The sequence below is a fragment of the Balaenoptera physalus genome (assembly GCF_965194825.1).
Source record: "Balaenoptera physalus genome assembly, chromosome: 16".
Lineage (NCBI taxonomy): Eukaryota > Metazoa > Chordata > Mammalia > Artiodactyla > Balaenopteridae > Balaenoptera > Balaenoptera physalus.
Genome location: NC_138898.1, coordinates 62,978,087 through 63,005,724, shown reverse-complemented (window position 1 = coordinate 63,005,724; position 27,638 = coordinate 62,978,087). Strand labels below are relative to the sequence as shown.

At 46.5% G+C, this 27,638-nt stretch overlaps 1 protein-coding gene and 1 long non-coding RNA gene across 4 annotated transcripts in view; one reads left to right on the top strand and one right to left on the bottom strand.

The window, feature by feature from the left end:
- The window catches only part of NUBP1 (NUBP iron-sulfur cluster assembly factor 1, cytosolic), a 28,972-nt gene extending 18,037 nt beyond the window's left edge, over positions 1-10,935 (bottom strand). The window contains exons 1-5 of one of the 3 annotated variants that reach the window (XM_082432514.1): positions 10,740-10,935; positions 10,557-10,661; positions 8,748-8,881; positions 2,742-2,810; positions 496-528 (exon numbers count right to left, since the gene is read on the bottom strand). In XM_082432514.1, the coding sequence (XP_082288640.1) occupies positions 496-528; positions 2,742-2,810; positions 8,748-8,881; positions 10,557-10,661; positions 10,740-10,758 (360 nt within the window). In that variant the 5' untranslated portion in view covers positions 10,759-10,935. The remainder of the gene's footprint in view (positions 1-495; positions 529-2,741; positions 2,811-8,747; positions 8,882-10,556; positions 10,662-10,739) is intronic. The other 2 variants (XM_082432513.1, XM_082432512.1) reach the window with 2 other exon arrangements.
- An 8,952-nt stretch (positions 10,936-19,887) lies between these two features.
- Positions 19,888-27,339, top strand: LOC309646329. Its single transcript, XR_014255294.1, has 2 exons — positions 19,888-23,104; positions 23,436-27,339. It is a non-coding gene; the product is annotated as an uncharacterized lncRNA (long non-coding RNA).
- The last annotated feature ends 299 nt before the right edge of the window (positions 27,340-27,638 follow it).

The following is a 27,638-nucleotide window of genomic DNA, read 5'->3' as shown; positions in this document are numbered from 1 at the left end:
CCGCAACTAGAGAAAGCCCTTGCACAGAAACGAAGACCCAACACAGCCAAAAATAAATAAATAAATAAATAAATAAATAAATAAATAAAAGGTTACCATATTGGGGGGACTGAAAGAGTCACCATACGGCCCTATGCAGCAATGACAGCGAACTCAGCTGAAATAAACAAACCTCGTCTCCTTTACTATCTTAACCTGGGTTGGCAAACTATGGCCCCACTTCTGGTTTTGCATAAAGTGTTATTGGAAAACGGCCACGGTCATTCATTTGCTTATCACTACTTTCCAGCTATGACGGTGGCAACTGTATGGCCCACAAACTAGAAATATTTACTCTCTGAGCCTTTACAGAAAAAGTGTGCCAATCCCAGGTTGGAACTGGATTCCCTGTGCCTAGGAAAGTGCCTCAATAAATATCTGTTGACGATAAACAGTTACAACCCTTTATGTACACATATGACAAGAGATCCTGAAGAAAAGGGGGTTAGCACTCACCACTGGAGACCAGCCCGAGCCACTCTGGTGAACCTGCAGGAACAGAAGCCCATACTTATTTGTGAGAAATTATACACCCTGGTCATGCTTCTCTTGCAGACAAAGTTTACGCAGTAAGAAAGCAGTTTTATAAATTACAATTCATTGTCTTAAATGCTACCACTAAATTCTTAATAGGGAGTGAACAGAGCGGGGTCGGAGGCTGGGTTATGGATGATAGAATTCATTTGCTCTTTCCCTCCCAGGTTGGGTTATTTGGAAACTGCTTAGATATCTGGTCAGGGGACCGATGTTACTGGAGTCCAAATATAATTTGGGATATTTTAAAAGTGTGACAGAAATCAGTTGGGGGTTGCTGAGAAGATGCAGGTAACTGTGGAGCAGCGAGGCGGTCTCTGTACAAGTCCAGGAGTGGAGGGATGACCTTTGGTGAAACGGTAGACACAGAACCCTCCCCTCAGTGGCGTGAACTTCGGGGCTGAGCTGCTGCCCCCAGGGGACAACGATGGGGAAGCGGTGTCGTGTCGGCGGGAAGCTCGGGCTACTTCAAGACCCAGACCCTTTCCTCGCAGTAGGTGTTCACTAACTGCCAGGGCTCAAGTCCGCATCGACGCTTTACTGTGAAACGGGAACTTACGCAACTTCCAACCACACATCAATCTTAGATTTACGCTTCAAGTAACGTTGGACCCAAAACAGAAAGCCCATTTTTCCTGATGAATTCTTACTTTTTTGAACAGTCTTTTGAGATATAATTCACATACCACACAACTCACCCATTTAAAGCGTACAATTAAATGGCTTCAGGATATTCACAGAATTGTACCTCCATCACCACAATCAACGTTAGAACACTTTCGTTACTCTTAGAAGATAGCCTGCACCCCTTAAGTGTCACCCCCGACCCCCACACTTCCCCCCAGTCCTAGCTGACCACGGATCTACTGTGTCTACAGATGTGCCTGCTGCCGACATTTCACAGAACTGCAATCAGATAACATGGGGTCCTTTGTCACCGGCTTTGAAGTCATACTTAAAATAAAAACCCATTGATTCCTATTAATACTAATTCTCTAAGTCACTGGTTTTGAAAGAGGGGTAAACACGATGATCCAATAGCACAGGAGGAGAAAATAGTAGAACTGCTGTTTTATCTCACCATTTAAAATTTTCAATTTTTGTAACTACTTGTGTCCTGGCCCAGTGAGTAGTACATGCATGTGACTGACGGTAATGGACCCCCGTGCTGGGGGGCATGTGCTCCAGAGCTTGCTGCTTACCAGTACGTGGTCAGAGCTGTGATTCCTGCTGCTTCCCAGCACGGCAGAAGCAAGTCCCAAGCCCTGAGCAGAGTCCCCAGGGACTGGCTCCATCTGCCTCTGGCTACTCTCTGCCGCCCCGTCACTCTGCCCCATCCCCGTGGGCCACTTTGCAGAGGACACGAGGACACCCCTGCATCCGGGCTCCTGCATGTGCTCCCCATCCCAGCGCACCCTTCTCTGGGTTCTCTGAGCAGGGCGCCCTTGACCACCCCCTCCCGAAGAGCAGCTCCCCTGGCCGCCCTGCCCTGCCATGTCTGTCTCCTTACCCTGCTTAGTGTCCTATTATCACCTGCCCCTCCCACAAAGGTGGGGTCTTTATCTGCCTTGTTCGCCTCTGAACCCCAGCACCCGGCGCTTCAGTAAAGAATGTACCGATCCCAACAGCCCAGGAAAAGCCTAGTCCTCCAGCCCAGCTTCAATGCACCCCCCAGGGGAACCCTTTCTTGGATGGCTCTGTGCCACCTAGAAGGGAGGGGGCAGCACCTGCTGCCCCACCCCTGCCCCCGCCCGCATTCTTCGCTGGCCTCGCAGTCTCACTTCCCCTCTGGTGACCACAGGAGCAGAGAGATTCCCTTGCTTCCAGAGTACAGAACCCTAGCCAGCCCTGGTCTAGCTTTCCCAGCCAGGGCTAAGTTTCTGTGTCTGACTTCTGCATTTGACGTATTGTTTCCCTTCCCCTCTAAGAAGGCATCGAAACTAACAATTCTCAGAAGGTTTGGATGAACTTAAATATAATCCACACCGCCCCCAAACTCACGGCTGTTGTTAAAAGCAGACAGGCGGTCTAGTGAACATTTACCTGATCTCGTCACGTCCAGGTAAAAATGCATGGGCTCCGCTGACCCCCTGGCTTAGGGTTAGCAGCTTGGCGCTATAGTTTACCGTAAGAAAATACTTCCCTGCGTTTTGTCTTGTCACTATTACCTGTTCTCCTTCCAATCCCATGATCTTGGGAATTGACGGCCCGCATATATCAATGTCTAGAAGAGCCACCTGGGGAAAAGAGGAGACGTGATGTAAGCCGATGTACAATCCTCCAGATGTGCACAATCGGGAGGGGACGGGCTTCCAGGAAAAGGAGGCAGGGGAGAAGGTGAAGAAAAACTGGGTTGAACTTGGACCGAGCGGAATCTCACGAGGGAGAGTTACAACATTTATCTTCCGGGCCACAGACGAAACTCCTAACAAGAACGTGCAAAGTACACCAACACCCCCGTGCTCCGCCCACGCCCCTGCCGCACCCCAGCCACCCTCAGTGTGGCCTATTTTCAGGCTGAGCTTATGGTCCAGGGCATCAGGCCGCTTGAAGATTCAGGCCCAGCCACTGTTTTCGTGGCCCTTACCATGTATTGGGTGTGTGTGTGTGTGTGTGTGTGTGTGTGTGTGTGTGTGTGTTAGGGGTCATTATCTCTGCTTTACAGAAGAGGAAACAGAGATTCAGAGAGGCCCACAGACTTGTTCAACGAGCAAGAAGCACAGCTGGGACATGAACTGAGGTCTCTGGACTCCAACGCCAGGGCTCTTCCCACCACCCCGGGGGCCTGGCGAGGAGGGCCAGAGTGGACCCTCTAGCTGAGCTCTGACCAAGCCCCGTTTTCCTGTGATGCTGAAGGTTAATGATGGCTTAGGCTCAACTTCTAAAAAAGCAAGTGAAAATAAGGAAATCTACAGAAGTTCTTTGCTAGTGATACGTGCAGCCTTGGAGGACTCCTTCTACCCCAAACGCCCTGCTTTCCCCATCTGATTCGTGAAAAGGTCTGAGACAGCCCTCAGAAACCTTCTAAAGAGCAGGGCTGTGTTCATCTTGAAAGCTCTCACATCTTAGATCCAAAGTAGAGCACCTCTGGGTAACTTTGTAACTTGCCCCGAATTCGTTTCTTGCTTTCCTCTTCAATCCTCTCGACAACCTCCTACGATCCTCACATGACTTCACACCAGGTCAGGAGCGTGGTTCGTTCATACACTGGATAGTCGCTTGCCTCACGCGCCCTCTGCTGGACCTCAAGAAGAACGCAACAGAACAACGCTCACCCTGAAGACCCATCAGGGTGAAGACCTCACCCTGAAGACCTGACTTCCTTGGCCTTCTTGATGCTTCACGCTGATGTGTGGTTAATGATCCAGACGTTGTACATCAGAGCCTCACGACTTGGGAAATTATACCTTCGCTACGACCCTAACGGAGACTTTCGTCAATAATCTCGAGTTTCTAGCCGCTTGGTCTAGAAAATCTCAATCTCTTTTGGGAACAGTTTAATCAGTTTCCTTTTGAGGCATTACACCCCCTCTTCCCCACAACCAAGTGGGTATCCTGAGTGAAATGATACAAGGAAGAGATCACATGCACTCCCTCTGCGGCGGTACCCGGAAAGGCTGTGGCACTTTCCTGCTAGCCAGCTCTCCAGTGGCGCGTCCTGCCCACTTCAGACATCCTGCTGACCCTGCCGCTACCCCCATAGCCCTCCAACTAATCCCCTTTCTGCCCCAGTTACACCAGAGAACCCCAGCTGGAAGAAACACGCCTGCATTAATCCTCACAGGGTCGGTGGAAGGTGCTAGAAGGCTGATGGGAAGAGGAGGCTTTGCCACAGCTCTCCCAGCTAGGAAGGGGTGGAGTGGGCGCTGCAGGGCTGTCAGGATCCACAGCGTTCCCTACCCAGCGCCCCACACTTCCACTTAAGAAGAGGTCGCGGGAAGCGGGCTCAGTCCTAACTCCTGGCACTCTGAGGCCGTGTCGCCTCGCACAAGCTGCTTCCCCTCCCCGATCTGTCTGAGCTTCTGACCTGCGAAACCCGTGTTTCGGGAGATCATTAGGCTCCTTCCAGCCCTCGAGTCTACAAGCCGCCGAGAGGGCCTCGGACACTATAGCCTGCGCCTTTTAATGACACAGTTTGCCTTTCAGATCACAAGGCAGGATGAAGAGCTGGTGACTGACGGGAGCTGCTGACTCTTGCGGTGGAAAGAAGGCACGTGATACTTGGATGTCTCACGGCTCAGGTCTGCACCACAGAGGCTCCTCCTCCTCCCTGCACCCCAACCTGCACATTCCCCGGCCCACCTGTGATTAGTCAGGGGCTACCCCGCGATTCAAGGCCCTCTGCAAACCATCAGACACCTGCCTGCCCAACTGCTATCATGGAACAGCCTTGCTCGCAGTCAGTAATGAGCTGCCACCAGGCGGCAGGCAGAAAAGGACAGGGCGGTCCTCACCATCCTGCTGAATTTAGGGCAGGGAGGGGTGTGAGCTACTTGACTTTAGTCAACAAGACACTCGGTGTGTACTCTGTGCCCACGCCGGGCACCCTTTGGAGACAGTGATGTTTTCTGCCACCAGTAGGTCTGCCTGAGGGGAGACAGACTTTCTTAAGTGCTGACTTTTTTTTTTTAAGCACCACTGCAAGAAAAAAATCCAGCTCATCTAGCCATGTTTCCACACAGCTGGTGAGCTTCCCTTCAGTCTACTGCAAAGTTTCAACGTGTGCGCAGTGGGACTTCAGAACGTAACAACACGGAAGCGTGATTCTATGTAAACAGCTGTCTATTCACAAGTGGTTCCTTGTAGCTGGCCTGGTTAAAGCACATCTGCAGACAGTTGTTTAAGAAGATGCCTGACAGCTTCTGGAAGCAGAGATTATTCTGGGCAACGTGGATCATCACAGAAAACAGATTTCTTGGCTGGCCAACTGGCCAATACAAACTTGACCCTCAGACAGCAAGAGACTGTTGACTAACAGAAATACAGATGGGCGAGTATATTTGAACCTGCTTGGCACTTGACTCGGGGTGGGCTACAAACTCATTATCACCAAAGCAGAAATAGTGTTCTCCCCTCCATATTCTATCAGGGACATTTATTGAGCACTTCCTATGCATCAGGCATCGTGTTAAGCATTTTACAGTTACGTGCATCATCTCACTCGGTCCTGAGTCCCATTTTACAGATGAGAAAACTGAGGCAGAGACAGTCTGATAACCTGCCCAAGGCCACAGCAGTGGTATCGGCGGCACTGGGATGTGATCGTGGGCAGACCGACTCCAGAGCCTGTGTTCTTGGCCACCCCACTAGACTGCACCACCTCCTGCCCCAAACGCTCAGCTAGACTTCTGACCCTCCCTCTTCTCCAAGAGCTGGAGGCCCTGCTGCTCCACTTGTTCCTGCCGTTGGTTCCAGCACTGCCCCGGTTGTGTCCTCGTGGCCCCTCATGGAGACAAGAGCAACACCTCCTGCTGGTTTACCGTCACCCTCTGACGACACTCGATCACACACTCGGCTGCTGCTATAGCAACCCTCAAACCATGCCTCTTTCCCGCTGGAACATCCTCCCAGGGCGTTAAAGCCTCCCAGGTCTGGCTCAGGCTGAGCCTCACCCTCGGCCCCTCTGCTGCAGCAGCAGCAGCCCTGCCTGCCCAGCCTGTCTGCCCCGGCGGTCCCAGCTCTGCGCCTCTGCCTCCACCTCCTCCCGCCACATCCCATCAGCCGCCATCAGAGTCCAAGGCCGCCTTCTCCCACGAGCCTGCCCAGCTGTCCCCTGCCAGTCACTTCTCCCTTTCCCCAGATGCCTAGAGCACATCTTGGGTGACAGATACCAGATTCCAGAGAAGCCCACGTCAGTCATGTAGGCCAACAAAAGCAGCTCCACACGTCATAAAATGATCCGAAGAGAAATGAGTTCTAAGCAGGATTCAGAGCCCTAGTGAGAGAAACACCAAGCTTTACAGGTCCCCTAGTCCAGCCTCTGCACTGTCCCAAGAAGGCCACGGCCTCCCCAAGGTTTCAATCCTCCCCCAAAGAAGTTCTTCCCCAGCCAGCACTAGTGCTTCTGGAGCTACAAACCAAACCAGGGGCTGGCAAACTACAACCCAGGGGCCAAACCCAGAATGCCACCTGTTTCTGTACAGCCCATAGCTAAGAATGGCTATTATGTTTTTAGAGTTTGGGGGGGGGGGAAATCAGAAGTATACATTTATTTCACGACAGCGTGAAAATTATGAAATTCAAATTATACGAAATTCAAAGTTTTATTAGAACACAGCCACACTCATTTGTTCACAGGTTGTCTACGGCTGCTTTCATGTTCAAGGGCAGAAGTGAATAGCTGCTACAGAAACTGTATAGCCTACAAAGCCTAAAATATTTACCATCTGGCTCTTTATATAAAAAGTCTGCTGACCCCTGAAGTAAACTCTACTTTCTTAACCCAATGATTTAAAAAAATATATTCCTGGAGCCTTCGGTGAGGTATCTGAGAGGCCACTGTTTATCTGTGTGTGTGTGTGCGTGTGTGTGCGTGCGTGCATGTGTGCGCGTGTGTGTGTGCGCGCGCACGCGCTCGAGCATACCGAGGGCAGGTCGGAATGGTGGGCTTGATCCCCCTGCCCACGGTAGCTACCTTTACTGGGTTTTTTTGTGGAGGAAATAAAGCCTTTATTTTATTAAGAACTTAGGGTGCTATTTCATACTGGAATAGAATGGTTTATCTCACACCAGTAGAAAGTATGAAATTTATCCAGTTATTAGTGTTTAAAAAAAATAACTGGCAATATGTGGCAGTTTTGAAATGTCAATATTAAATTAAACATACCTTTACACTCCCCACTAGCACTATCTTTAAAAAAAAAAAAAGCCAAACAAAAGTGAAAGGTCATTTGCCAGTTATAAAAGAAATGTGAACTGAAAGTTAGTTAGCCCTTGTTTATATAAAAATAAATTTCAACATTCAAAATGCACAAAGACAAAACTAATTTTCAAAAATATATCAGTGTATGGAAAGAAGGCACGCACCAAGACCAAGGAAAGAACTGGAATGGTTGGGAATGGCTTTCAACATGAACACAATAAAATTGTTTCCATGTTACACGGAACTCCTCTGCAGGCCCCAAACAGCGCTCTGACGGAAAAACAGCAGAGTTGGTGACCCACACAGAGTGTGTAGTGGGCTCTCTCACCCAGTGCACACACAGCACCAACACACAAGTCCTCACCACGGCTCTTGTTTCAGGGCTCAACGTGTTGGGCAGTGGTGTCTAAGAGACACCGATGCTTCTCTAGCAGTTCTGGCATGTATATATATATATTTTTCAATTAGAATTTTGAACATAATTTCATTTTGGCAAAACCAAATGGTGGAACGTGTTCTGTGTTAAAAAAATAAAAATAAATAACCCCGCAGCATTCATGGTTTCATTAGGTATAAAACTGTAATCAAAGTGAATATTGGGATCGTTTCCTAAGATCAGTGCAAAACCATCATGAGTCCCAATGAATAACCTGTATTTTTTAAATCACAGGTACTGCAAATTTCCATTTGATCTTTTTGGTAAAAGTAATTTTTTTCTTCCTCACCCTACCACACCTTTTATTAAAGCTGAAATCCTGAGAGCAGTACTGGGGAATTTGAGTTTTCAAGCTCCTCTGTGTACGTGGGTGTAAGTGAATGGCCTAGTGTAGGGGTTGGCAAGCGTTTTCTTTAAGGGCCAAACGGAAAGTATTTTAGGCTTTGTGGGCAAAATCAAGGATTCAGAAGTACTAATGTAACACTGTAAAAGCAACCATTTATAAATGTAAAAAACATTCATAGCTCACAGGCCATAAAAAGACAGGAGATGGGCTGGATTTGACCACAGGCTATCGTTGGTAGACCCCTGACCTAGAAAAAGGCAGAAGGGGTTCATAAAGAGAAAGAAGCCTGAACTTAACATAATAAATAATCAGCAAGCCAAGAGAAATGTACACCTGCTAGCCATGTTCATGGCTAGAGAATCCAATGAAATATTCATTTCATTGCTCGACTGCCTTGCATTTCCTCGTTCTCTCTGCAGGGATCTAGATTCCAAAGAGGCCAGATAAACTGACATTAACAAATCAGCTCCCTACGAGCCGTCATGAGCCCTCAGACATGAGCCTCTCCCAGTTTTTCCTTAAGGTCCCACCTGTGTGTTTTCATCTTCTGCTAGGCCGTGGGCCAGGTGGGCACTGAATGTGCTTTTCCCAACGCCGCCTTTCCCAGACAACACCAAGATCTTGTGTTTCACGGTCTTCATTTTTTCTTTGATTGCCTCTATGGCTGCAAAGAAAGCAATTCAGATGACCAAGCCCCTGACTCAATCTTTTTTTATTTTTTTTTAAACTTTTTTTGGAGTATAGTTGATTTACAATGTTGTGTTAGTTTCAGGTGTACAGCAAAGTGAATCAGTTATACATATATCCACTCTTTTTTAGATTATTTTCCCACATAGGCCATAACAGAGTATTGAGTCGAGTTCTCTGTGCTATACAGTGGGTCCTTATTAGTCATCTATTTTATATATAGTAGTGTGTATATGTCAATCCCAATCTCCCAATTTATCCCTCCCCCTCCTTTCCCCCATGGTAACCATAAGTTTGTTTTCTCTATTTCTCATTTGTGACTCTATTTCTGTTTTGTAAATAAGTTCATTTGTACCATTTTTTTAGATTCTACATAGAAGCGATATCATATGATATTTGTCCCTCTCTGAATGTCACTCTTCCAATGGGCTGGAGGAAGCTAAGTCCTTGGGCTATTTCAAGGGATCGTGAGTGAAACAGCACCTCAGCAATGGTAGTAATAAGTGCTACTAAAAAACCCCAAACCAAAACCAAACAAAAAAAAACCCAAGGCTACGAGTACATCTGACATTTCCTTATTTATCGGTTTACTTGTTTGTCTCCCCTACTAGAATATAAAGTCCATGGAGGGGGGAACTCTGAAGTGTTCACACTATATTCCCAGTTCCAGAACAGAGCTTTCAATACAGCAATGATTCCCAATCTGCGGGCAAACCCCACCAGGGCACATCTGGCAATGTCTCGGGACATTTTTGGTTGTCACAGGAAGGCGTGTTGCTGACATGCAGTGTGTAGAGGTCAGGGATGCTGCTAAATGTTCAGGGCAGAGAAACAGGGCAGACATCCCCACCACAAAGAATTATCCAACCCTGAGGGTCAGTAGTGCCAAGAGTGAGAAACTGACAAACTGCAGGCACTTAGTTACCTGTCACTGATAACTATCACTATTACACATATACTATGCTTTCAATATTTCATCCTAGTTCAAATCCCTAAAACAACACTGTAACTATTTTCCCCCCATTTTTGATGAGAAAACGGAGGCTCAGAGAGGTTAAGGCTTTTTAATCACCTCATCTGTCTCATTCATAGCTGTATCCCCAGCACAGAGCACTGTGCCTGCAAGAGATCAATACATACTTCTGTTGAATTAATGGGAGAATCGCTCCTCAAAAGGAAGGAAATTTTGTCCAAAGAAAACAGCTGGCGGAGCTAGGATTTAAGCCTAAGCTCCCTGACTTCAAAGTTTATACCCTATTCCCTCTGGTGCCCGCCTCCTCCCAACCACTTCCAGTTACTGTCACTCAAACCGCTGGTCCCACCCCTCACCTCCCACGACTTTCTCCCACGCCCCGCCCCTCCTGAGACCCCTTTTGACTCCACGCCAGTCACGGATTCAGGCTCCGCCCCCACCCCGCCAATTTTCTCCTCTCCTAGCCTTTTAAAAGCCCTGCCCCTCTGGGCCCCGCTCCTGTCACTCATCCCTCAAGCCCCGCCCCTTATCCTGAAGACGACAGGACGACCCGCCTCCTCTGGGCCCCTGCCCCTCCTCCTTAAGGCCCCTATCCCAACACCATCCACACCCCGCCCACGTCCCGCCTCTTCCAGGACAGCGCTTCTCACTTCCCGTTGAAGCCTTGCCCCTTCCTCACCCGGGTCCGGAGCGGCAGCAGCTCCAGAAGCGCAGAGCCCCTGGTTGGGGCACCCCTGACATGAGGCCCCTCGACCTGCTTGGGCGCTGCTGACCCCGGGACAGTCTGCGCGGAGACAAGATCACAGTTAGAGTGGCTCCTGTCCTTTCAGGCCCGCCCCCCACGCCCCCTCCGCGCGCTCACCGTGAGGCACCTCCTCCATCCCGCTGCCTTGAACGCGTACGCGGTCACCGGAAACCGCCGTTACGTATTTCCGCCTCGTGGCGCCCAATCTGACCCTCCAGCTGCGCGAAATCGTGTCTCCGAAAGAGGGCTGTGCGCACGCGCGAACCTTGTGGTGGGAGTTTCAGGCTGTTCCCTTTCTGTTCCTTTTAAAACTGAGTTGCAGATATCTATCATAAATACTTCAGCATGTGTCTCCTAGGATCAAAGACTTTGTCCTACATGACTTCAATACCATTTTCATATCCGAGATTTAACATTAATGCAAAACTGTTAGCTAATATTCACTTTATATTCAGATTAAGGAAGAGCTCCCTGCTCCCCCAACGCCCCTTGATTAGATTCAAGGTTTTTAAAAATTAATTAATTAATTTTATTTTGGGCTCCTTTGGGTCTTCGTTGCTGTGCACGGGCTTTCTTTAGTTGCGGTGAGCGGGGTCTACTCTTCGTTGCGGTGCGCGGGCTTTTCATTGCAGTGGCTTCTCTTGTTGCAGAGCCTGGGCTCTAGGTGCGCGGGCTTCAGTAGTTGTGGCACATGGGCTTAGTTGCTCCGTACCTAAACTCTGGTCCGGAAAGATCTGCCCTGGTCCGGGAAGATGTGGGATCTTCCCGGACCAGGGCTCGAACCTGTGTCCCCTGCAGTGGCAGGCAGATTCTTAACCACTGCACCACCAGGGAAGTCCCCAGGTTAAAGCTTTTAGCATAATGCACTTACCGTTGTCACAGCAGGAAGCACGTAAGGCCAGTTGGTTCCATTATTGGTGATGTGAGAGCTTGACCACTTGATAAAGATGGTGTGTGTCCTGTTTCTCTAGGGAATGGCACCATTTTCCATTTGTAATTAATACAGACTCTCTGGGGAGACACATTGAGATCATATGAATATCCTGTTCTCGATCAGCCTTCACTCAGTGGTTTTAACATCCTTCTTGCCTGGATCAGTTACATAAGTGTTCGCAAAATTGCGCTTTTTCCCAGTCCTTTATCCTTATCTCAATTAATTAATTGGCATTCCTCAGTAAATAATTTTCCCTCCCGCCCTTTTTTTGAGAATCACTATGGACTCATGGGTTTTTAAAAAATTCTGTATTTAATACTAAATTATCATTATTCTTTCTGATCAATTTTTCCCCAAAATGTGGCCATTGAAGGCTCGTCAAGCTTCTGTGTCTTGGACATTAATCAAACCCCTTTGAGCACTTTCTTGCTTTCTGACAATAGGATGTTCCAGGCTCTCCTCCTATTTTCTTTGCTACAGCTATATCTCCAAGGACCCCTGGTTGCTTTTCCTGGAGAATTGTCTTTAGAAACCATCCAAGATGTGGACGCTATTTGCTCATCGCTACTGGAGTATCATTGCTTACAGGTCTGGGACAAATTTTAATGAGTGAACAAACTTTCCCCAGCCTCAGGCACTAAGGATATAGAAACTCATTAAAAATAATGTATTAGTTGCCTATCCCTGCCACCAATTATAGCTAGCATTTGTGAATGCTTACTATTCACCAGCTATTACCTGGTGCTTTTATGTGAATTACCTAATTTATGCTCTTCATCAATCCTGTCCTCTAGGTCCTACTATCTCTATTTTTGGATGAGAAAACTGCCTTTCACAATGATTAAACTACTTTCCTAAGGTCACACAGATAATAGCGAGGGAGCCAGACTGATGAACTTCGGCTGTCTGGCCCCAGAGCCTGAACTCTCATCCATAACATATGGTGCTAGCGATACCAAACTGATCTAGTGCCTGTCTTCCTGGAGCCCAACTTGGTTGGGACAACAGATGCTGAAGCACGTAATTGCGATGTGATAAGCGCTACGACAGAAGAGGATCAGAGTGATAGGGGTCAGGAAAGAATTCCTGAGTAGGAGACACCCAGATTGGGGCAGGGTAGGGTGGAGGCAAGTAGCGTTTCAAACTGAGCAAACAGCCTGAGCAAAGCCTAGAGGTCAGAGGAGTTCCCTTATGAGACAGGGAGTATTGTGATTTCTGTTTTGCAGGTCAGAAGACTGGGTCACAGAGAATGACTTGCCCAGGGTCTTAGGGCCAGTAAGTGGCAGAGCTGAGACTCCAGCAAAGTCTGGTATAGGGCCTGGGCTTTTAACCACTCTGCTGTACACTGGGAGGCAGGATGCAAATTATGCTCCTTTCGCTGAGGCTCAGAGAGCCTTGTCTAGGGTCTCACAGCCAGCAGGCTCCACTGAATTCTTCTGAGCACAGGCTCTTTTTCTCCCAGTCACACTGCAGAAGCCTCAGGCCAGCCCACTTCAGGTCTTCCTTCCTGATGTCCCCTAAGACATTTCCTGCACGTTCCCCCTAGCTGTTTTCAGCGGCAGGGCCACTTCAGAGCTCTTTTGTCCCTAATTGCACAGGGCTCTCCCACTCAGCACTCAGCGGGTCTTTGCTCAGTGGCAGGGAGGAAAAAGTCTACTGTTCTTCAACCTTCCTCTCTCGACTCGCTCCTCCCCACAAGGCTGTAAGAATGATGGTGAAATCAAACAAAATCAAACAAACCTCTCAACTTTGCTCCAGGTATCTCTCCTACTCTCCCAGCCAAACTCCTGTCTCACCTGGGATGGAACTTTCCACCTGTTGTATTTGGGAGCAGAAGGGTGGGAGCCAGGTGGCAAAGCAGAGTCCCAGGCCCATCCCTGACCTCCTGACTCAGAAACTGGAGGGCTGGGCCAGGGAATCTATATCTTCACATTCTCACAGGATAGTAATTACATCCACTAAAGTTTGAGAACCACTTCTTACGATGCGCACTCCTCAAGACTGTTCTTGGCCCACTTTTAGTCACACTTTCCACATCCTCCCCACCATGAGCAGCATTATGTCCACGGCATCCTCCGTTATTCCATATGAAACATTCCCCAGTCTCCAGCCCCTATCTCTCCCTAAGTTCAGACACATGTATCTCAGTCGATGCTTATTGGGTTTTACTGCACTGATGTCCTATGAGCATAAAACTCATGTACACAACTTTCTCCTCAAACCAGTTCCTACCTCTGGAGTTCTCATCTCAGAGACTGACACCACCACTGCCAAAGAACTCAAGTCATCAATCTGAGCACCAGCCTTGCTTAGTTGTCTCCATCTCCCCTGTATCAGTTATCAATTGCTGTGTAACAAATTACCCCGACACCTAGTAGTTAAGACAACAATGGTTTATTATTTCTCATGACTCCTCTGGTTTTATCCAGGCTCACTCATGTGGCTTCATTCAGGCAGGAGTTGACTAGAAGATCTAAGATTCTCACTTGTGTCTGCCTGCATTTCCCTCCACATGACCTCTCCCCACCATGTGGCCTCTCATCATTCAGTGGTCCAGCCTGAGCACCTTTCCATTGCAGCTGGGCAAGGCTGAGAACTGGCACAGGGTCACTCTCTCACATTCTGTTGGTCAGAGCAAGTCACAAGAGCAGCCCAGGTTCAAGGGGTGGGGAAACAGACACCACGTCTTGATGGGTGGAGTGGCAGGCGGGTACAGAGATGGGGGTAAGCGTTGGTGGCCACTGTTGGAGACATCCGTGGTATCTCCCTTTACAGCCAATCATCAAGTCCTGTAGCTTCCCCAGCGGGGGCTGTGGGGGCCTGGCTGCACAAGTGGCCTGATCCTTCGCCCCCCTCTTTATCTGTGCCCTTTGCTATCTAGCTTTGCAGTACATTCTGTTCTACCCTTGACTCTGGGCTCAGGCATGTGACTTATTTTGCTAATGAGATGTTAGCAAACGGGATCTAAGAAAAACCTCATAAAAGCCCTTGCCTGTTTTCACTTCCCTCTCCTGCCCCTCTGCCATGGCTGTGAGGATATCTCTGGCCTAGCCTGATCAAGGTAAGACATGGAGATGGGCCGAGCACCCCCTCCCCAGTGGTCCCAGCCAAGGCCGTCCCAAACCAGTGACCCTGAGACACACAGGACCAAGAGCTGCAGACCCACAGATGACGACAGATGTATGAGTGAGTCCAGCCGAGTCCGCAAGAGCCACCCAGCCAACCCAAAGACTCATGAGCTAAATAAACACTGCTTTAAACCACTGTGTTTGGGGTGGCGATATACAAGTCCCAGGCCACAACTTCCATCATCCCTACTGCCTTGGCTCAGGCCTTTGTCCTCCTGGGCCTGCAATAGTTTCTGTGTCAGGCCAGGCTATGCTGCCAGACAAACATCCCCCAGGCTGCACAAGCTCAGGGCAGCAAGGTCTATTTTTTGTTCCTGCTCATATACAGCTTCTCGGCAGAGGCCCCTGCTCACTGTAGCTCAGGGATACAGACAGAGGCACTGTCATCTTAACGTTGCAGCCATCTGAACACAGGGCTTCAAAGGTGGAGAGCGTGAATTGTACGCTGACGCTTAAATGCGTCCCCCCAGACGTGACACCTATTTGCTCACTTTCCCCTGGCGAGATTGAGTCCCATGGTCATACCCAGAGAGGCATAGGGAGTGGGCTCTGGACTGTCCCCTGTAGTTCCTCGCAGGGCTTCTCTGCTCTTGACCTTTCCCCACGCAGATCACACGGTGTTGCTCTGCTGCTCTTAAACCTTCCATGGCTCCCTATGGCCCACGGGCTAACATCCAATCTTTGCATGGTTTTCAGTGGCCTCGGTGACCACCTGACCACTCCAGGTTCATTTCTTTCTTTTCTTTTTTTTTTTAAACATCTTTATTGGAGTATAATTGCTTTACAATGGTGTGCTAGTTTCTGCTGTATAACAAAGTGAATCAGCTATACATAAACATATATCCCCATCCAGGCTCCTTTCTTGCCCTGGGCCAGTGTGAAGGCTGGGCCCTAACCACTGAACAGCTGGCACTTCCCCGGGGACCCCAGCCCATTACTCTGTTGCTCACAGAGGTCCTTCTGCCAGGAATGTCCCTGCTGCCCGCCCCTCCCCCAGCCCTTGCCTGTCCGGCCATTACCCAGTCCCCCGTGGGAGACCCCTGAGCACGATCTTCTCACAGATGCTGTTCCTGGCCTGTGGAAGCAACTGGTTCTCCTTTCTCGAGCACAGCGTGTTCCAAAAGTCTGAGCCCAGTTTTCTCCTTTAGGAACTTTTGAAGCATGAACAAACTTACAAAAACCAGCATTTGAAAGTTTACATTTCCTTTACACTTGTTTCGCTTCCTGAGTTTGAAACAATAGACTTAAAATTTTTTATTTCAGTCCCTCTGATGGTAGATGGCCATGATGACTAAAACAACAAAATGAAAATTTAGGGAGTTCCCTGGTGGCCGAGTAGTTAGGATTCTGGGCTCTCACTGTTGGGGCCTGGGTTCAATCCCTGTTCGGGGAACTGAGATCCTGCAAGCTGTGTGGCACGGCCAAAAAGAAACAACAAAATTAAAGTTGAAAAACGTGTTGCTGTAGATTCAAATAGCTAAATTTTTAAATGATTTGAAAAATAAGTTTGTAAAAACTAGAGACAGTGAAAAGATTAGTGATTGCCAGGATTTGGGGGAGGGGTTAGGAGTGGGAGGGATGAAAAGCACAGGGGACTTCAGGGCAGTAAAACTATTCTGTAGGATACTGTAATGGTGGCCACAGGACATTACGTTATGCATTTATCAAATCTCATAGAAGGTACAACATTAAGAGTGAACCCTAGGGCTTGCCTGGTGGCGCAGTGGTTGAGAATCTGCCTGCCAATGCAGGGGACACGGGTTCGAGCCCTGGTCTGGGAAGATCCCACATGCCGCGGAGCAACTAGGCCCGTGAGCCACAACTACTGAGCCTGAGCGTCTGGAGCCTGTGCTCCGCAACAAGAGAGGCCGCGACAGTGAGAGGCCCGCGCACCGCGATGAAGAGTGGCCCCCACTCGCTGCAACTCGAGAAAGCCCTCACACAGAAACGAAGACCCAACACAGCCAAAAATAAAAATAATAAATAAATAATAAATTAAAAAAAAAAAAAGTGAACCCTAACTTAAACTATGGACTTTAGTTAATAATAATGTATCAATATTGGTTCACCAATGACAACAAATATACCACACCAATGCAAGATGTTAATAATAATGGGGGCAACGGGGTGGGGGGAATATATCAGAACTCTCTGAACTTTCTGAAAGTTTTTTTTCTGTACGCCTAAAACTGCTCTAGAAACAAAATTTGTTTATACTTCTGAAATTATTAGAGCTTAAATCTGCACTGAGACTGATGGGACACTGGATATATTCTTTCGACAGCAGGGTTTCTCAGCCTGGCTACACATTATAATCACCTGGGGTATTTTATGGGCCGGTTCTCCTCCTCCACATCAATTAAATCAGAAACTTGTGCATGGGGCCTGGGCCTATAAAGAGGTTCTGAACCCAGTTTCCAAAGTAGGTGGGAGGTGTGTGTGTGGGGTTCCCCATGCCAACGAAAAATGCCCTGGACACCACATGGGTGTCCTAAAATTCAACAATTTTGACGCTATTGGAGTTAGCGTCAGATTCCACAGGTTAAGGGCTCAATCTTACAAGACTGCCCTCCACCCCAAGATGCCAGTTGCAAGCCCAGGTTGTTACCTGTGCTTCTGACTGACTGACTGACTATAAATCAGAGGTACCCATGACCTCCTCCCGCTGTGGATTCAATTAATTTGCTAGAGTAGCTCACAGAAATCAGAGAAACATTTTACTTACTAGATACCGGTTTATCCTAAAAGAATATAACTCAGGAACAGCCAGATGGAAGAGATGCACAGGGCAAGGCATGAGGAAAGGGCTCAGAGAGTCCAAGCCCTCTCCAGGCGCACCTCTCTCCCCAAATCTCCAAGTTTTCACCGAAACCTGTCCTTTTAATGGAGGCTTCATTACCCCGTCACGATTGAGTAAGTCATCAGTGATTGGTTCAGCCCCAAGCTGGGGAGGTGGGACTGAAAGTTCCAACCCTCCAATCGCTAGGTTGGTTCCCCTGGCAACCAGCCCCCATCCTTAAGTGAGGTCCATTAACATAACAAGAGACACCTTTATTGCTCTCCGCCCTTAGGAAATTCCAAGGATTTTAGGAGCTCTGTGCCAGACATGGGAAAAAAGACCAAATATATGTTTCTTATTATAAATCATAATATCACCGTATGTTTAAAAAACTCCTCAGGGTTTCTAGCGATGGCACTACAGACTTCCATGGTTGGGATGTGTGAGATGGGTGAGGGCAGATGACACAGGGGTTTACAGCTCGTGTTCTGAAGTCAGATGACATGTGTTTAAATCCTGACTTTAATGAGCTGAATAACACTGGGCACGTCCCTTCTGGTCTCCAGCCTCAGCCTGCTCATCTGTAAAATGGGGATAATAAGAGCAATTTCCACACCTGGAATTCCCTGGCGGTCCAGTGGTTAGGACACTACACTTTCAATGCCGTGGCCCAGGTTCGATCCCTGGTCAGGGAACTAAGAGCCCACAAGTCGCGAGGCACGGCCAAAAAAAAAAAAAAAAAGAGCAATTGCCCAATGATGTTGCTGTGGGGATAAAATAATTTCATTCATGCAAAGGTCCAATACACAGTTGTGTTTAAGTAAACTTGGGGTTGTAGGTGAGAGTTGCAGAGGTGAGATCCCGTACCCTTGTTTACAGATGGGGGAACTGAGGCCTAGACAGAGAAAATTGTCCCTAATCACATAGCAGGTTAGTGAATGAAACAAGACTAGCACCTGGGTCAATCAGGTTAAGAATTTAGATGGTGATCTAGCAGGACTGGAGCATCTTAAACACACTGCAGGTGGTGAAAACGCTACCCTGTGAAATGCACAGGAGATGCATGAAGTTCCACATTGTACCACCAGGTGGCGCTCCTACCCCATCTATGACCAAAGTCAGGACGTGGAAAAAATTTTAAGTTCTGGAGTAGAGAATTTCCTACCTCTTCCCTTGGACCCAGCAAAAATATCTAACGAAGATATTAGATATCAGATATCAGTTATATATCAAGCGCCTGCAGTGTATACAGGCACTTGATATATAACTGAGTCGAATACACTGCAGGTGCTTGATATATAACTGAGTCGAAAAATAAGGTTCAGATCCATTATATATGGAGAAGTTGACTCGTTTGCTGGTTAGGAACGTGGATTTTTGAATGCCAGCCGTCTGCGTTCAAATTCCAGCCTCCCATTTACCAGCTTTCAAATCTTTTCTTCATGCCTTAGTTTCCTCCCCTGTAAAATGGCAACGATAATATTAACTCCCTCAGAGGATTGTTGTTGGAAGGATTAAATAAGTTAATATGAGTAAAACAAGTTTTTAAAAAATTCCTCACACATTTGTGCAGTATATAGGTGTTAGCAATTGTTAATTTCTTAAACAAACAGCTTTATTGATGGATAACTGATAAACACACTGCACATATTTAAAGCGTACAGTTGATAAGTTTTGGCTTATATATACTGTACCTGTGAAACCATCACCGCAATCAAGACAGTGAACACACAGATCATCCCCCAAAGTTTCCTCATGACCTTTGCAAACCTGCCCCTGATCCCCGCCGGCAGTCACTGCCCTGTTTCCTGCCTCCATAAATGAGTGTGGATTTTCTAGAATTTTTTATCAGTGGAATCATACGGTGTGTGCTCCTGTTCATCTGGCTTCCTTCAGCATGTTTATTTCAGGTTCATCCATGTTGTTGAGTGTGTGAAGTTCATTTCTTCTGGCTTCGGTGAAGTATTTCATTGTATGAGTACACCACAGCTTGTTAATCCATTTACCTGTAGATGGACATTTGGATTGCTTCCAGCCTGCGGGTGTTACAGATAAAGCTGCTGCGAGCATTGTTGTACAAGACTTCATAATGACACACACTGTCATTTCTCTGGAGTTAACACCTAGGAGTGGGATGGTAGGAAACTGGTGAAGTGTTCTCCAGAGTGGCTGTCCATCCCCACCTGCAGCGTCTGAGCGTTTTAGTTGCCCCATATTCTTGCCAACAGCGAGTGTAACCCGTCTTTTGGGTTTTTGGCATTCTAATAGGTGTATAGTGGTATCTTACTGTGGTTTTAATTTGCATTTCCCTAGTGAGAAATTATGTTGCCATCTTTTCAGGTGTTCATTTGCCATCAGCATATCTCCTTTGCCAAAGTGTTCAAATTTTAAGCCCGTTTAAAAAAATTTTGGTTGCTTAAGTATTGAGTTTTAAGAATACTGTATGTGTTCTGGATACAGGTTCCTTATCAGTTATGTGTCTGGCAAATATTTCTCCTAGTCTGTGGCTTGAGATTGAAAATTCTCTTGCGAATGTCTTTTGAAGAGCCGCTCTTAATTTTGATGAGGTCCAGCTTATCAGGTTTTTTCTTTTACGTATTGTGTTTTAGAAAACATACCTAAGAAATCTGCCTTACACAAGGTCACAAATATTTTCTCCTATGTTTCTTCCTAGAATTTTTTATAGTTTTAGACCTTAAATTTAGGTCTATGACTCATTTGGAGTTAATTATTTTTGTATGTAATTTTTGTATATAGTGCAAGGTATGGGTTGAGATATATATAGATTTAGATATAGATATAGATATGGATATATATATATACACACATATATATCTCCAATTGTTCCAGCATCTTTTGTTGAAAATACTATTTTTTCTCCACACAATTAACTTTGTACCTTTGCTGAAAGTCAACTGACCATGAATATGTGGATATATTTCTGGATTCTTTATTCAGAATAAGATCTTTGTCTGTCTTTGTGCCAATACCATACTGTAGCTTTATAATACGTCTTGAAGTCAGAGACCTCAAATCCTCCAACTTTGTTTTTCTTTTCAAAGTTGTTTTGGCTATTTAGATCCTTTGAATTTCCATTTGAATTTTAGAATCAGTTAATTAATTTCTACCCCAAAAAGCCTGCTGGGATTTTGGTTGGATTTGCATTGAATCTAACCTTCAGTTTGGGAAGAACTGACCTCTTAACAATATTGAGTCTCCCAGTCCACACACATGATTTATCTCTCTATTTAGATCCTTCTAGATTTCTCTCAGCACTATTCTATAGCTCTGTTTCTCGGTTTTGTTTTTTTTTTCTCTGTTTCATTTTGGGTAGTCTCTGTTGCTCTATCTTCAACTTCACTAATCTTTTCTTCTGCAGTATTTAATCTGCCTTATTATAGACTGAATATTTGTGTTACCCCACTCTGCACACCCCAGTTCATATGTTGAAGCGCTAACTCCCAATGTGATGGTATTGGAAGGTGGACCTTTGGGAGGTGATGAGGTCATGGAGAGGAGAGGGAGTCCTCATGATGGGATTAGTGTCTTTATAAGAGGAGACACTTAGCTCGCTCTCTCTCCACACAGGAAAGGCCATGTGGGAACACAGTGAGTGAGACGGCGGCTGTCTGTAAGCCAACTAGAGAGACCTCACCAGAACCCGACCATGCTGGCCCCGATCTCGGACTTCCAGCTTCCAGAACTGTGAGACATAAATTTCTGGTACTTAGAGTATTTTGTGTTAGTTTATGGTATTTTGTATGGCAGCCTTGGTCGACTAAAACATACCTTTAATCTCATCTTGTATATTTTTCATCTCAGACATTGTGCTTTTCCTCTCTAGAATTTCAATTCAGGTATTTTGTTTTGTTTTTTAATATCCTCCAAGTCTCCACTTAATGCAGCCAATTTTTCCTCTGTCTTCTTGAACACACTGATGTAGTTATGATAACTTTTTAAATGTTCTTGTCTACTAATTCTATTATCTGTATCATTTCTGGTTTGGGTTCATTAGATTGATCCATCCCCACCCCACCTCCCATTATGGGTCTTAGTTTCCTACTTCTTAGCAGTTTTTTTAATTGCGATCCAATTTTTTATTGGATGCCAGATATTGTGAATTTTACCTTACTGAGTGCTGAAAATGTTTGTATTCTTACAAATATTCTCAATTTTTTTCTGGGACACCAGCAAACGGATTGAAAACATTTTAATATTTGGGGTACTGCTTTTAAGCTTTGCTAGGCAGGACCAGAGTGGTAATGAGTCTGGGACTAATTTTGCCCTAATACTTAAGCAAAACCCTCTGGCTATTTGACTTGATGCTGCACAGATGATGAAATCTACTGTGGTTGGTAGGATGGGGAACTTTTCCCAGCCTGGGGGGGCTCTGGGATTGTTCCCTCTGATGCTTTGGTGTGGTTCTTCCCCAGCCCGGGGTCATTTCCTCACTGACCCTGCTCAGCTGGACACCAAGGGAACCATCTGCAAGTCTACAGAGCTCTCTCTGGGCAGCTCCGTCCTCCTTCGAGCTCTGCCCTTCAGACTCTAGACACATTGGTGTCCCACCTGCCCGGCTCCCTTAACTGGAGACAGTCCCCCTCCCTGCACCATGGCCTGGAAACTCTGTCCAGGCAGTGAGCTGTGGTGGTTGGAGGACTCACCTCATTTGTTTCCCGTCTCACAGGGAGGACTGCCCTTCATGCCTGATGTCCAGTGTCTTGAAAATCATCATTTCATATATTTTGAGTGTTTTTTGAGTAGTTTCAGATGGGAGGGTACAGCTAATCCCTATTACCCAATCTTGGCGGGAAGTAGATGTCCTATTAGGTTATACATGTGAATATATTACATATATAGTATGCTAATTATACTATACATATTGCACATATTACATATATATACTAAGAAAAATTACAGTTGACCCTTGAACAACATGGGTTTGAACTGCACGTGTCCACTTATACCTGGATTTTTTTCAATAATAAATACAACATTTCTACACAATCTACAGTTGGTTGAGATGTGGAATGGTGGATAAAGAGGGCCGACTATAAATTATACTCGGATTTTCGACCGTGTTGAGTGTCGGCGCCCCTACCCCCCACGTTGTTCCAGGGTCGACTGTGTATATAGAGCAGTATGGAAGGCTTAATCAAAAAATAAAAGTCTCCCCCTGTGCCTCGGTTCCATTCCTGTCCTTGTCCAAAGGTAATCACTCAGGCACTGGTTCCTGTGTATCCTTCCAGAAGTGTTTGTTTGTATACAATTACCTACATATCTGCTCAAGTGGTACCATAGGGTATATACTCTTCTATACCTTGCTTTTTTCACTTGCATTGATATCTCAGAAATCTTTTCATATCGGCAAATACAGGCCTAACTTCTTTTTATGCTGCAGAGTTCTCCATAGAATAGGTGTCGTATATTTTATTTAGCCACCCTGTACTGAGGGCCATTTGGTTAGCTGCACTTTTTCCCTGCTACAATCAATGCAGTAGTGAGCACATATACGTGTGTGTTTTAGCACACACGTATGTGTGTATTCGCAGGTAGATTTCCAGAAAGATTGCTGAGTCGTTGGACACCAGCCAGGGCCGGTGCTCTAAGCACCAAAAAGATATCTTCCGGGGCTTCCCTGGTGGCGCAGTGGTTGAGAATCTGCCTGCCAATGTAGGGGACACGGGTTCGAGCCCTGGTCTGGGAAGATCCCGCGTGCCGCGGAGCAACTGGGCCCGTGAGCCACAATTACTGAGCCTGCGCGTCTGGAGCCTGTGCTCCGCAACAAGAGAGGCCGCGACAGTGAGAGGCCCGCGCACCGCGATGAAGAGTGGCCCCCGCTTGCCGCAACTAGAGAAAGGCCTCGCACAGAAACGAAGACCCAACACAGCCATAAATAAATAAATAAATAATAATAAAAAGTGGTTAAGATTTATTAAAAAAAAAAAAAAGATATCTTCCGAAATTCAAAGTGAAAAAAAAAAAGCTATATTGTAAAATATAACTTTAGTTTTTGAATGATACAAACTGACACGGATGTTGAATTGAAAGCAGCTTCTTCCCGGATTTTTTTCTCTCTTTCCTGTGTGTGACCCTATTTTTCCAGTTTTCTAAGCACTGCTTGGAGTCACCTCCAGTCACAGATTTTGGCTGCGGGGAAGGACAAGTGACAGATTCCTATCTACCTTCAGGGGGCGCCCAAGGAACGCTTGCTGACTTGTTGAGTTGATCGCTGCAGAAAGTTCTATCACTGGACAGCGCTGCTCCAGCCTTCACCTAAGACAGTCTCTCCAGGCCTTTCTTCTGCAGGCGGATGGATTTCACATTAAATTCACAGACGTGGAGCTGTCCCTTCACAGCCTGTGGAAGTCAGGCAGCCATCTCAATGCCGCAGCTGCAGGCAGAGATGACAATAAAATAGAGTTAGTGCGATGCTGGGCCGGGGGTCCCCAATGATCGGGAGGCGGAGCTGGGGTGGAGGATTGCAAACTCCATTCCGGGGGTCAATCGGGTCTCCTCTCCACCATCTCCCCAGCCTTTCCTAGTCCACTTCCCATAGGGATTTCAGAAATTGAATGAGTTTTCCATCAGCCGGAAAGAGATTGAAAGAATCTCTTTTACAAGAGATTGAAAAAAACATCTTTTAGTGGTGGATGAGGGATGTCGAAGCAGTGGCGTGCATAGTATATTCAACACCCAGAGTAGACAATTTTTTTTTAACACCTTCCTCCTCTATACAATAATATTCCCAGTAATAATTATATTCCTGGTTACTTTCTTAGTTTTGATACAGTTGACAGATACAAAGATTACATTTCAGTTTTAAAGATACTGAGTTCAGTAAAAGATTTCATGCATGAACTAAAATGTCCACGTTCCAAACAAAAATATTACACCTTGCAGGTCACACTCTGTTTCACTGTTTTACATCCTAGACACAAATAAAAACTCCCAGGGTCACATAGAATGACAGAATGGAAGCAGTCCGTGTTCCGGTTTCATCTTCCCATAGTGGCTAACCTTGTGTGTGTTGAGTCTACTGTCTGGATGCAGGGGTGCAAAGCACCCCAAGGGCTTGGAGACACTAACTGAGCCCAAAGAGAGAGTCAACGATTCCCAGGCGTTAGGAACTTACTGTCCAACCAAACATGTGTGGCCCAGCCTGTGTGTGCGGTGGCTGACTGTGTAGTTGGGAGTTCCTTGAATTAACTTCTATGGATAATACTTTATTTATCTAAAAACTAAGTAACAAAATGTGCTGATTTACATTTTATTAAAACTCAACAGTAATCAAAACAGAATTACCATAGGGCCCAGCAATTCAACTCTTTGGGAACTATTCAAGAAAATTGAAAACTTATGTCCACACAAAAACTTGTACAGAAATGTTCACAGCAATATTATTCATAACAGCCAAAAAGTGGAAACAACCCAAATGTTCATCAACGGATGAATGGCTAAACGAAATGTGGTCTAGACATGTGATTGGGATAGTATTCAGCCATAAAAGGGAACGAAGTACTGACACCTGCTTCACCATGGCCCTAAAAACTCCACTGCCCCATGCTTTGGAAGGCACTGCTCAGGAGTTCTCTAACAGTCACACACGAAGTATTTGAGTACTTTCACTTTCTAAATTTTTAGAAGGTGATTCCTTGAGTCTTTTGGACTGAGTTGTTAGGTTTTACTATTCCTTTTTGCTGAGTTTTGGTTGAACCATGTCCAACTGTTTTGAATTTACCTTTCTCATTTAATGGCATCTGAAATTCTGTCACTTCATCTATCCATCCATCCATCCATCCATCCATCTACCCACCTAGCCATACACCCATCCATCTATCCATCCATTTTTTTATTCATTTAACAAATGCAAATTGTGCACCTACTATATTCCAGGTATTATTCTAAGTGCTGTGGATACAAATACAAGCAAAATCAAATAAGGTCCTTTCCCTCATAGAACTTATTTCAGGGCCCCACTACCCCAGGTGTGGTCTGTGGACCAGCCTCACCTGGGAGCTTGTAGGAAAAGCAGCACCTCCAGCCCTGCCCCCAGCTCTACTCAATCAGAATATGCATTTTAATCCAATCCTCAGGTGATTTGTGGACACATTCACGTGTGAGAGGTGCAGATTGAAAGGACTAGATGGGAACTAGAGTCCAGGTGAGACACACACAGTATTGTTTTCAGAACTTAAAACAAATGCATCATAAATAAACAAGACCTTGGGAAAAGCAATTCTCCGGGCAGAAGAGGCCTTTCCCTCGAGTGGAATCCCAGCTCCGACCCCTCTCCCAGCCTGGAAAAGGCCGGGGATTGTGCCTCCCTCGGACGCTGTGAGAATCACGTAAAGTCAGAACAAGGTACTTAGCACCTAGTGGGTGATCAACAGTTGTTATTGGTGTTAGTATTATTATTAGACTACACTTTGCCACATCGTTTCATGTAATCCTTTTGCTCACTCCTGGAGGTGGGCGTTATTCGAGCCCTCATTTTACGGGGGGGCAAACTGAGGCTCAGAGAGGTGCAGATTAGCACCTGTTAGCACAAGTTTGTGTGCCCATGCACAGTGAGGCCAAACAAACCGAAACGTTGGAGTTTGGAGCAGAGAAAGGTTTATTTCAGGGCCATTCAAGGAGACAGGTGGCTCAGGCCCCAAAAAAAACCCCGAGCTCTCCGAAAATTTTCGGCAAAGAATTTTTAAAAGCCAGATGAGGGAGGGGGTTCGCAAGGTATGTGATCAGCTCGTGCACAGTTCTCTGGCTGATGGTGAGCTAGCAGGGCGGTGTCACGGGGGTTAACATCATCAGTCCTTAGGCTCCAGGAGGCCTGGGGGCTGTGTGCTCGTGGTCATCAAGTACTGTAGTCAATATCTTTCATTTGGTGGGGGGTTTTCACATCTGTGAAACAACTCAGAAAATGTGCATCAAACTGTTATCTAGGTACTTCAGAGAGGAGCTGAAGCAGAGGATGTGGGGGAAGGCTGTCCCGGGAAGGCCCCATAGGGTCCTGCTCGGTTACACCCTGACATAGATTCTTCTATCTCGTTATAGCAGAAAAAATGCACATGGGTCATATATATACGATAATATAGATATATTCAAGGAGCCCCGCCTTGCTTAGGAAAATCAAGCCAGAGCCCCAAATGGCTGAAAGGCAGGCGGGTCAGTTTCTCTGGTGACAGTTTCACTTTGTGGATTTTCATCGGGGTTTGTCCTGGAACATCTCCCCACATCATTCAAGCAATTGACCTGGAGCCCAGGTGAGCAGGACCCCAGAGGACCCCAGCCTGCAGCGAGCTGTCCAGCCCGGAGATCACCAAGGGATTTTTGGCCGCCCTCTGGGTTTTCCTAAGGCCCCACCCCCTTCCACAGCAGCCCTGTAACCGGTGCCAGGCGGGGGGCTGTGGCATTCATGCCTGGGCTCCCTCACACCTACAGCACCAGGCTCCTAGAACAGGAGTTTCTTTTCTTTTCTTTTTTTTTTTTTAAACATCTTTACTGGAGTGTAATTGCTTTACATTGTTGTGTTAGTTTCTGCTGTATAACAAAGTGAATCAGCTATATATATCCCCATATCCCCTCCCTCTTGCGTCTCCCTCCCACCCTCCCTAACCCACCCCTCTAGGTGGTCACAAAGCACCAAGCTGATCTCCCTGTGCTATGTGGCTGCTTCCCACTAGCTATCTATTTTACATTTGGTAGTGTATATATGTCCATGCCACTCTCTCACTTCGTCCCAGCTTACCCTTCCCCCTCCCCACGTCCTCAAGTCTGTTCTCTACATCTGCGTCTTTATTCCTGTCCTGCCCCTAGGTTCTTCAGAAACACTTTTTTTTTTTTTTTTTTTTTAGATTTCATATATATGTGTTAGCATACGGTATTTGTTTTTCTCTTTCTGACTTATTTCACTCTGTATGACAGCCTCTAGGTCCATCCACTTCACTACAAATAACTCAATTTTGTTTCTGTTTATGGCTGAGTAATATTCCATCGTATGTATGTGCCACATCTTCTTTATCCATTCTTCTGTCGATGGACACTTAGGTTGCTTCCATGTCCTGGCTATTGTAAATAGAGCTGCAATGGACATTGCGGTACATGACTCTTTTTGAATTATGGTTTTCTCAGGGTATATGTCCAGTAGTGGGATAGCTGGGTCATATGGTAGTTCT